Here is a 10,976-nt window from a genome sequence, read left to right as displayed (position 1 = left end):
TGCCGCTGAAGCCCACACAAGGCTCCCCCAATGGCTTTTTTAAAATTGAATCCAGCCCTAAGCGTCAACCTTCTGCTGTAATTTTGTATAGTGAGTGCATTGTATGCTCAAATGTACATCTTTCATCCTGTACTTCCAGTGGTGCTAATGGAAATGTAACAATGCATGTGCTGTTCTGCAAAGTCTCACTGAAATGAATGGGGTTTTGGACGAAATCCCTACGTTGCATACAATAAAGCAAAAAAATGGGTTGGGTTTATGGCTGGAGGATGATGAGATCTGGGTTCTATTTCTAGTTCTGACGCTGATTTGCTGTGTGACTTTTGGCAAAATATTCAAGAGCGGAATTTGCCACCCTTAACGGGGAGAAACAGTCTCTTAATCCTGCGTTGCGGCAGAGTGCCGGAGTCAGGGCTGGCACCGCTCTGGAGGTCAGTACGACCTCCTGCTGCAGCCTGGCAGTTGTGAGGGGTCGAGCTTTACCTCGAAGGCGGCTGATGTTTCGGATGCGCTGAGTGCCCACGGCTCCCCTCCCGCTCCTTTGCAGCAGCTGCAAATCAGTGCTTCCAAAAATCACACAGGAGCAAACAGCTTGCCCAGGATGGGAAGCCGTTTTCAAAGACCGGCCCCCAGCTTCTGTGCACTGAAGCAATTTCTCTGCTATAAAATATGGCTTATTTGATAGCTGAGTGACACCTATACAGCTTTGTAAAGTGTGCTGAGACCTAAAAGTCCCCCCCCCCCCCAGGAGAGTTCAAATTTATGTTTTGTTTTTATTCTATTTGAAAACATGCAGAATGTGCATGGACAGTTGCTGTTTATAGAAGTTAACCGGCCTGCCTCTATTAATTTCGGGTGTTGTAAATAGCAGAAGCAGTTCATTTACTTTACAGGCTGTCCGCAGAAGTCAGTTTTTCAAGACAAATCAGCAGCGCTGTGCAGACGGCATCCCAACACTTCCTTCCTTCCTGTGGGTTTCTGCCTAAGCGTAGAAAGACCTATTTGTGATGAAATATGGTAAAAAAAACGCAGAGCCGAAATCTCCTCTTCCAATTCTGTTCTCGTAAAAAAATTTCCACAAAGAGATGCTGAATTCAAAGCAAAGAAATACCGACTTTCCAAAAGCAGCAGTGAGTTTCTTCCAGCCCTCGCTCTCTATGGACAAATGCTGAGCGTTGACATCGCGCCAGCATTGGGAGATTGATGGCTAACTGTGAGCAATTCCTCAGCGCAGATTAATGAGAAGAGCCCGTGAGTGCTTTCTAACGGCAGAGCAATCTGTTCGCACACAAAATCTATGGCTTTTTAAGCCAGTTCTTAGGCCTTTTTTTAGGTCTTCTCCTTAGGTCAGCGGACTGACCCGCTTGCGGTTTTGACCAGACTTCCCACGCGTCGGCACTCAGCTGGAGCCCAGGGCGCAGCGGAGAACCTGCACCGTCTGCGTCGTGGCCACTCTGGGGGCTTAGGATTTCTCTCCCCAGAAAAAGCAAGATGGCACGGATACGCTGCTCCAAGAAAGCGGGCCGGGGGTCACATGTAGCGTGCGCTCCCTTGCCCCTAAGCCTGTTTCAAGCCATAAAATAACTGGCTTATGAGGAAGAGCTTTATGCATACCTTAGTGCATTTGCGGCGAGGTCTGGAGGCCTTTGCCCAGGCCAGACGCTGAGGGACGCGAGCTCCCTGAGCGAGGAGCGTGGGGCAGACCCAGCGATGCACGCAAGGAAGAGAAAGCCGGCGCGTGCTGGAAGGCCGCTTCTTAATAAAGTAGCAGCCTTGCGCGTTCTTCAAGGGTTTAAGAAAACAACCGGCAGATGTGAATGATTTATTTTCCCTCCTTCTCCTGCGGTTTTTTTTTCCCTCCCCCCCTCTCTCGCTGACACAAACAACCGCGGGGCTTCCACCTGCCCACCTGCGCCGCCTCCTCGCCGGGCGCTTGGACCCCCGTGTCCCCCCCGCTCCGCCCCGGGGAGGCTCGCACGGGGAGGAAGCGCTCTCCCGCTTTCTTCGAGAGAGCGGGAGGAGGCGGAGGAGGAGGCGGAGGAGGGGCGAGGCTGCGGCTCGGGGCATTGTTCCGGCCGCCGCGGGCGCGGAGCCGCAGCCGCCGCGGGCGCGGAGCCGCAGCCGCCGCGCGAAGTTCGCTGCCTCGGCGGCGCCGCGGGCGGCGGGCGGCGGGCGGCGGGCGGGGGGCGGCTCGCAGCGCGGCGCGGCGCTGGCCCTGCCGCCCCCGCTCCTGTTTGATATTCCGCCCGCTCCGCCGATGTTGCGCTTGGCTCCTGCGGGACTGCAACTCGCGGCTGGAAACCGGAGCCAATTCGCTGTCTTCGTCTCGCCGTGTTTTGACTGGAGGCAGATCCAGTTCAGTCCGAGCCGGGCGAGTGGAAACAACTACCTAAGCCTGCTCTGTCCGCCGCGTTTGGGAGGGAAGAGAGAAGAAAGAAACGCAGCCGCGAACTGCTGCGTGCGCCCCGGCCCCCGCCGCCGCCCCCGCGGGCTCGCGGCGCCGGGCGCGCTGTGCCAGCGCGGCGCGGAGGAAATGGGCAGCGAGTGAACGGGTCGGAGCCGGTGCGTGAGCGGCGCCGGGCCGGGGGGCGGCGGCGGGGGCAGCGGCAGCTCCCTCCGCTGTGGGGAGGGCTCGGCCGGGGCTGGGGTCTGTTTCTTACGACAAAGAGGGGAAAAAAAAAAAAAAAAAAAAAACCGTAACATATTTGCAATGCGTGCGTGCATCTGCTGCGCCCGCCGCGGCGGGGCCGGGAGCGGCGGCCGAGCCCCGGCGGAGGGCGCTCAGGTGAGACGCGGGGGGCGGCGGGGGGCTCGGCGGGGGGCTCGGCGGGGCGCTGACGCCGCTGCTTCGCTTGCAGGTGCCGGGCGCCCGCGATGACCCTGGTGCTGCCCATGCACCGGCTGGGCGCCCCCATCGCCGCCGAGGGAGCCGCCGAGCTCGCCGCCTGCCGCGCCCTCTGGGAGCCGCCGTGCTGCGGCCGCCCCGCTCCCGGCCCCGCTCCCGGCCCCGCTCCCGGCCCCGCTCCCGCCGCAGCCGCCGCAGGTAGGCACCGCACCGCGCCGCGCCGCACCGCACCGCGCCGCGCCGGGCACGGAGCCGCCGGGGCCCCGCGAGCGCAGCTGCGACCCCGGCGGGCTGGAAACGCGGGCTGGAAGCTCCCCCGGAGCCGGAGCCGGAGCCGGCGGCGGCCGGGGGCGTGCGGGACCCGCCCGGGGCCGTGCGACCCTGCGGGCGGAGCCGGGCGAGGGCTGGCTGCGGAGCGCTGCACATGTGCCCGAAAACAGGCGGCGGAGCTCTCCCGCAGCGAGAAAGGGAAACGAGAAGTATTTTGTTTGGAGAACCTCCGGCAAACCGCATGTCATTTGTCATATCTGATTTATTGCCCGCAGGATCGCATTACAGGGGAATTTCAAATCCTGCAACAACATCCAAGATCACATACTTTAAAAGGAAATATGTGGAAGAAGAGGATTTTCAGCCGCCGCTCAGCAGCTGCACACATAAAGTATGTTTTCTAATACTCGTTATTTTTACTCTGCGTTTCAGATGCTTATAAGTAGCACTTGACTGACCCATTTCTAGAAGGCTGAAATACTCCACTGAAATTAGGAGAGCGATCCAGCTGTTTGCTTAGAAACGAAGAGTTCTCACTTGTTTGCATTTATTGTTTTGTTGTCATCAAATGGCTTAAGAAGCAAAGGCATTTCTTTAGTTATAACAACTGTAAATGTAAATGCTCAGAATAACTTTTGTGTTCTGAGGAATACAGTTTTGTTCTTAAATAGCTTAGATCATCTTTACAGAAATGTTTCTATAAACAGTAAAAATTGATATTTTAAGTAAAAAGGATCTATCTTTGCCCATTCATTCAAAACTTTTTTCAGGGAGAAAATAATAATGGGTTCCATATACCCCAAATGGGGATAAGCATCCTCCAGAAAAACAGAATGACTTGAAAAGGCAGTTCAGGCTCCTTCAGTATTTAATCCTGTTTTATTAAAAAGCTAATAACTCCAAAAGAACAGATTAGTAAATGAAAAAAAAATTTTTTTTAATTAAAGCCACCAAGAGAGGGATTAGAGCAAACATTTCCCGGGCTGGTGAATATATAAATTGAAATCTGTCTTTTAATGAGTGATTTGATGCCCTTGCCCAGTCCTGTAGGGAACTGAACACCTGGACTGATGTGCTCAAGGATAGCTTGCACCTTGAGACCTCATCCTTGCCCTGAGGGATCATTCCTGGGCCATAGTACTCCTATGCTATCTATTTGCTCTTGGAGATAGAGATGACATAATATAATGTGATTAAAGTACTGCTCGTGGAAGGCAATAGTATCATTAGAGCCCCAGAGGCAGAAGCTAAAACGAAGCAAGATGCAGAGCAAGTCTCTATGTTACCTTTGCTTGCATCGCTGTTCCCACCTGGACAGGGAATTCCTGAGATGAAATGAGATTTCAGGCCTCGTTCATACCACGGGCGCCTTGTGGGGAGGTCTGGCCAATTGGATACTATTTCTCCGGAGAGATTTTAATTTAGGAGAAGTGAGTGGTAATGACAAGCTCGCTCCCCAAGGACCTCAGGATAGCCAAAGGAATTTTCTGCTACAGGTAGTGTTGACTGGAAGGTGAAAAACTGCCCTGTCATTGATTCCAGAAGGTGTTTGATCTGCTTTCAGAACAATGAATAAATGTCACAAAAGTTATTGAATAATTTGCTCTGTTTATTTATATGTGTGTGTATATATATATATTCATTTATATATACACATTATTCATATATATATATATTCATGTATATATATAGAGAGAGTGTGTGTGTGTATGCATACATTTATACACAACACATCATTCTCTAATTTCAGCCAGCTCTTTTCTTGAAGAGATTGTCAGATTTTTATACCAGTGATTATTTGCCTCCTAAAAATGAATAGTTGCTTGTGCTTTCTAATAGCATGAAAAACAGTTGTAGAGGTACTGCTAGGATAGACCTGTCTAAGACATCGTTTTGTGCTGTTGTGGAAGTGCAGCATGTCAGAAATCTCGGGTCACTGGTTTGGGCTTTCTAGCACAAATATGTTTTCTGCTCTGCAGCACTGGGTTCTGGGGGAGGGAGGATTCTCCCCAAGATTTCTTTGATTTCCTTATGCATTTTTATGTCTCCTCTCTGCCCATGAAAGAGCAAACTGTGTTCTGGGGTTGCTTCTTCCCACCAAGGGTATGGGAGCCCCTGTCCAGAAGTGTTGGTAAAGCCTTTGCAGTAGAAAGCCTTTCACAACTTGTTCCTGCTGGTGGCTCTGTGGGACATATCTCCAGGAGGACCTCAGTCGGAGGCTTATGGGTTCGCTCAAGGCTTTTATGGGTTCACTGACTGTTACTGCAACATCAAGGACACAAATTAACCTACAAGCATAATATAATTTAAAGTGAATCATTTATTGTAGAAGATGACTTGCTCTAACACAGAGGAGTTTCAGCTGGGACCTCACATGAAAAACACGGCTTATTTTTGTTTTTACGAGGTTGTGTGCCTCTTCTGAGCCTTGCAGGCAGGACCCAGCTATGGAAAGAGCCGGAGGGCTGAGGAGAGCCGAATGGATGTGAAAAGCAGCCGTGCTTTAAGCCCTTTCAGTCCTCATGGCTACAACTTCCACTCTGCAAAAATGCTGTAACCGTGTGGGAAAGGGAAGGACGATCGAGCCGCAGACGGTGGTGGTGGAGGGGGGGGGTTGGAGCAGCCTCTCTTTGTGCTGTGCTTCTCTCCTCCTACACAAACTGAATTCTTACTAAAAATGAAAATTGGGTAATACTGCTTACAGTAGCATGCATTACCCCCTCTCTATTTTCGTTCCCAGGGTAGCGATTACCGCGCCAAAGCCAGGGCCTTCGGGGTGCAGTAACCTGTTGGTGCTGTCGGTGCGGGGAAAGGCAATCCTGGAAGGACCATGGAAGGGAGCCCAAATCCGCGGGCTCGGAGCCAGGCTTTTCGCAAATCCCCACCCGCTCTTAGTTTCCTGACCCAGTCCCCGCCGGCCCGCGCTCCCAGCCGGGGCCGGCAGCTGCTCGCCAGATGTGGCGGCGCGCTGAGACTGCTCCCCCCACCGCCCCGCGCGATTTCCGTGCGCAGGAGCAGCCCCGGGGAGCGCGGCAAGCGGGGACCTCCGGCAGCGGCCGCGGCTGCCCGCCCCGACCGGCAAGCCTTTGGCTCGCGGCTTTGCGGCAGCCCCGCAGGGACGGATGGGAGTCGGGTCTCTTTGCATCAAAAAGCCCCCTGGAGCAAAACTGCACGGCAGTTCTGCAGTTTAACCCAGGATGCAAGGAGGGGCCAGGTTTGTGCGCCCGGGTTTTGCCCTCCCACCCTGGATTTGTGCCCTGTTTGTTAGTAGCGCCCTGTGGGTAATGCTAGGCTGCTGATCTCCTAAATCCAGGTAAATTTGGGTGCCAACAGAAAACAGGTCCCCAGCAACTCGGGTGTGTGAAGCAAAAAGACATTTCTAGGTGCCTTGGTAACAGAATGAGAAAAGTAGCAGCCCATGGTGCGCAAATACTGGGCTTCGTTTGCCTTCTCCTTGCCTGGAGCAAAACCAGCTGATGTCAGTCCTGTCGCCTCTGCCTTTTGCATTTTCAGACCATCTCGGTGTTCGAGGAGAGGGCCCATATCCTTTACATGTCTCTGGAAAAGCTGAAGTTCATCGATGACCCCGAAGTCTACCTGCGGAGATCCGTCCTCATAAACAACTTGATGAAGAGGATCCACGGAGAAATCGTCATGCAGAACAGCTGGTGCTTCTCCGCTTGCTCTTTCAGCGGCGCCTCGCCGCAGGAGTGGTTCGTGCCTCAAGACTGCCCCTACAGAAAACGGCTGCGGATGGCCAAGGAGGAGTACGAGAAGTTTCACGCCTGCTGCTTCTATCAAGAGTGCGGCAGTCACTACTTAAATCTACCCTACTCTGTCAATGCTAGCACGGAAAATACTTCCTCCTCCTCCTCCTCTTCCTCCTCCTCCTCTTCCTCCCCCCCTGCCATGTCTTTGCCAAGCTGTTCCCAGCAGGTGGATTATGACTTTGGCGGTGGCCCTGCGTACAGGAGCGACGACCAGATACCCGCTAACGAAATATTCCTCACTAATGCCGGGTCTCATGGTGATCAGGACAGGGCAAAGTTTAATGATGAGAAAGGAGGTAACGAGCCTAAGCGAGACAGTGTCGCCCTAAACTGTGAACCCGTAAGAGGCACCCATGCCCTCGAATGTAAAGGCAAATGCTATGATTACTTTGAGACTGGATGTAATGACAAGAGCAACGTAAGTGAATCTTGGAAAAAATCCTTAAGGAAAAAGGAACCTTTACCAAGCAACAAAATGTGCTGCAGCAAAGGAAGTAAAATATGAGGAGTCTTTCCTGCTCTGCCGAAGCATGCGCAGCATGGCCATTTATCTATCAAAATTTTATTTTGAATGGATTTTTTTATAGTTTTCTACAAGTGATACAATCATGCCACAAACGTTACATGTAGTTTTAAGTGACTGAAGAGCAGATTGCACAAAGCGTCCCCGCGATCTGCACCAGCGGGCTATTTATAAACGTGGAGACTTCGCGGAGAACACAGTTGCATTACTGCCTCACGCTGCAGCGGCTCCAGCTATAGTGCAGCTTTTGTTACCGAAAATATCGATCAACCAGATGGGGAAAACATATCGTTTTCTATATCCCTGCCCCCAAGAAGTCTGCCGTTAATTAGGAAGAACCTCCATTACGTTTACTGAGGCGCTGGAAGTCTGGTAAACAAATTGATGCTGCCAGCAAGGGTGATGCGCTCCTCCGAACGCAGTGTTGGTTCTGACAAAAGACTGGCTGCCCGGACTGGGAGCGAGCCCTTGCCTTTCCTACTGATGCTCTTCAAGTCCTGCGTTCGGCGTCTTCTTCAGCTGACAAAACGTGGACGTAGCGGAGGGAGATACCTGCTTACGGGATGTCAATCAGAAACGCAACATGCAGCTCAAGGACTCGCATGTGTTCACCTCGGCTGTAGTAACTAATGAGGCTTGTTGTTATACAGGGCAGGTCTTTTTTGGTGCCTTACTTTTTGTCTTAATTTTTGCCAGCGTGAAAATTAAGTATAAACCAGTGATACAGCAGGGATTTAACCTAAACAGAAAAAAGAAAAAAAAAAAAAAAAACACAACAGGGTGGATCAATATTACTAGAAACCTTTAACCTTTGAAGTACTGAGTTCAACTTCCTATTCAAACATCTCTGTTCTTCCTTTTTGATGCTCAATTGCTTTTTGATTTGCCATCCTTAGGAAGGGATTTAAGAAACAATAGAGAGATGTCTCTTGTAAACAAGCATTGGGATGCTTGAGCGTTTCTATGGCAACTGGCTGTTGCTGGGGCTCTTTTTTTCTTCTTCGTATAATGAAGTTCATGAACCAGTGGCATGTTTTATACTTTATTCTGTTTCGCATAATTTCTCTCTTTTAGATCGCAAAAGCATGTGGGAGTTTTATATGACTTTTGCTGTTGATTTAAAAAAAAAAAGAAAGCAAAAAGCACAATGTTAATCAAGAATGTGGCGATAAACATGATTTTATCTGAATGAATGTAAGGGTTTTAATTTTAAAAAAGAACATTTTGGAGAAATGAGCTGGGATTTCAGTGGCTAAGGACAAAATTTCGTCATCCCTAGGTAGACATACTTAGGTATAGCATCATGTGCTGAGTACCAACACATGGAAAATCTGGTGTGAGCCCTAGAAGAGCATCCAGGACAGAAATCAGTGCCAGCCTTTATGTGGTTGGGTAAAGCTGGGCCTGGCAGGTTTGTGAGGGTTATCGTTGTGACAGCTGACGAATAAAGAAAATACAAATCCCACCTGATTTCTCCAAGACAGAAGCTTCTTTATTAATAATAATAATAATAATAATAATAATATTAAATATAGATCTCATTCATACAGTGTATGAGTAGGATCATCATTTAGACATTTGTCCACAAGGACCAATTTTTTAAAAAAACTGATTTTTCTTGCATTACACCCAGATAGTCTAGTCACGTCTGCTCTTTTCCAATATTTGATAAACATTTGATGTTTTAAGCTTAAATATTAGCTGCTTGTATACTAATGTGTTGTTGTAGTAAAGTGAAATTTCCTTGATATATATATTTATTAAAATGACCAAAATTCATTTTAATTTTACATCTCCAATGGCTACTGGATCCTTTTCCCCCATGGTCCCCTCTCTTGCCCACGCAAATACCATTTGATCGCGCTGCTCCAGAGGTGACGAGCTCACGCAGCGGTTGACCCCCAGGCTGGGTCCAGGAGAGCGCGCCGTCTCGGCAGGTCTTCAGGAGCCTTTGGGACATGGCCTGGAGGTGCATGGAGAAGGCACAGATGTTGCTGCGGGCTGGCAGGAGCAGCCACCGAGGGTGTTGGGCCAAGTGTTTCCCAGGCCACACATCAGTTTTGGGGTGCTGAGAGCTTTTTGGCCTTTAAGGGCTCCTAGATCTGCATGTATAAGCCATTGCATGGTCTTCTGAGTTGAAATTTGGAGCAGCTCAAGTGACCCAGCATCCGAAATGGGTCTGCGCTGGCCTCTGTAGCAGCTCTTTAGCTGCAGGGTCACCCTTGGGACAGCCTTCCCGAGTGTCGTCAGCACCTGGACGGGAAGAAACATCAACTAGTCTGTGAAAGAGAGGCCTGAGGTCGAGGGGGCTTTTACGCCTTTCTCCAGACCCTGCTGCTACTGAGAGTCGTTGCCTCGGACTCAGCGGCCCACTAAGCTGTTCTGTTCGCTTCAGAACAGACTGAGGCATTTAATGCTAAAACAGGGAGCTGGAAACAACCCTGACCAATTGGCAAAAATACAGGAGATCTTGTTCAAAATTGTAACTTAGATTAGGCTTAGTGGGTTTCACCATTTAATTTTCTTTGGCTTTACGGTGTGGGGAGGATAAAGTGGATAGACCCGTTCCTCACCACGTGCTGCAGTATGTTATCGCTACTATCACAAACTTTCCAGAAGCGCTTCTTTCCCAGGATCGTCCTAATATCGTTCAGCCTTATGCATAGCCCATGCACAACTGTTAAATGAACATTCCTGAACTTGATACTGGTCTGTCTGCAAGAAGTAGACGGAAGAGCTCATCTCTGGAGAGACTGTTTCACTCCGTGTCACAACATACTTTGCTCGTAGACCGCAGCATTATAAAGCACTGCGCTAGCACCAGCTGGCTAATCCGCGCTTACACTGGTTCTACAGAGCACGGAAAATGGAAGCAGAAAGAGGTGTTTCTGTTGTCAGGTCTATTTTACAGTCGCTAAGAATAAAAGAGTTGTTTTATCTTCAGCATCGCTTTTCACCAGATGATATGTTTCCCATGGAAATGTGTAGCTCATTTGAGTTGAAAAAAAAATTGCTTTTTTTTTTTTCAAAACACACAGAGTAATGTTATTGTGCTTCATTTATACTTGGCAGCCTTGCTAAAATGTCACTGCTTTTGCTCGACCAGCTAAGCCGTTAAACAGTGCAGTGTGCTAGTTTAAGCCACCCACCGCGCTGAGACGGCCGCGGTGCAACCCGGCGGGGCCGCGGCCGTGGGGCGGGCGAACGCAGGCTGCCCTTGGGGCAGAGGTAGCCTCGCTCGGGGCCGCGCTCGGCCTGGTGTTGCTGTCCCACGTCTGCCGGGTGCAGCGAGGCCAAGTTCGGCTGGGCGGCCGGGCACGCGCGCACATCGACTTCCCTTACTCCCTGCTGTGGTCCCCCTCGGAGGCGCGCAGAGGTCTAGGTGTGCGCTCGGGGGGCGCTCAGAAGTGTGCACACTTAGCAAAAGAGGAAAAAAACCAAACAATCCACGAAACAAAATATGTTTGGAACAATTCTTAAATCTTGGACAACAGATGTTTTACTTTTGGAGGTTGAATACACATCGTTCCCTCTTGGACCCTTTTCTCTGCTTGACAGATATGACTCT

General features: G+C 50.5%; 1 protein-coding gene across 2 annotated transcripts; it reads left to right on the top strand.

Moving 5' to 3' along the window:
* The first annotated feature begins 2,477 nt into the window (after positions 1-2,477).
* Positions 2,478-10,377, top strand: SERTAD4 (SERTA domain containing 4). Of its 2 annotated transcripts, none has more exons than XM_062571866.1 (4): positions 2,478-2,562; positions 2,859-3,043; positions 3,391-3,506; positions 6,629-10,377. In XM_062571866.1, the coding sequence occupies exons 2-4, from the start codon at positions 2,875-2,877 to the stop codon at positions 7,388-7,390; spliced, it is 1,047 nt and encodes a 348-aa protein (XP_062427850.1). In that variant the 5' UTR covers positions 2,478-2,562; positions 2,859-2,874; the 3' UTR covers positions 7,391-10,377. The 2 variants fall into 2 exon arrangements, with proteins under 2 accessions (XP_062427850.1, XP_062427851.1); XM_062571867.1 differs by lacking the exon at positions 2,478-2,562 and adding an exon at positions 2,766-2,785.
* Positions 10,378-10,976: the final 599 nt, after the last annotated feature.

The sequence above is a fragment of the Rhea pennata genome, chromosome 3 (genome assembly GCF_028389875.1).
Source record: "Rhea pennata isolate bPtePen1 chromosome 3, bPtePen1.pri, whole genome shotgun sequence".
Taxonomy (NCBI): domain Eukaryota; kingdom Metazoa; phylum Chordata; class Aves; order Rheiformes; family Rheidae; genus Rhea; species Rhea pennata.
The sequence above is the reverse complement of the archived record's forward strand: the minus strand, read 5'-3'. Positions and strand labels throughout refer to the sequence as shown.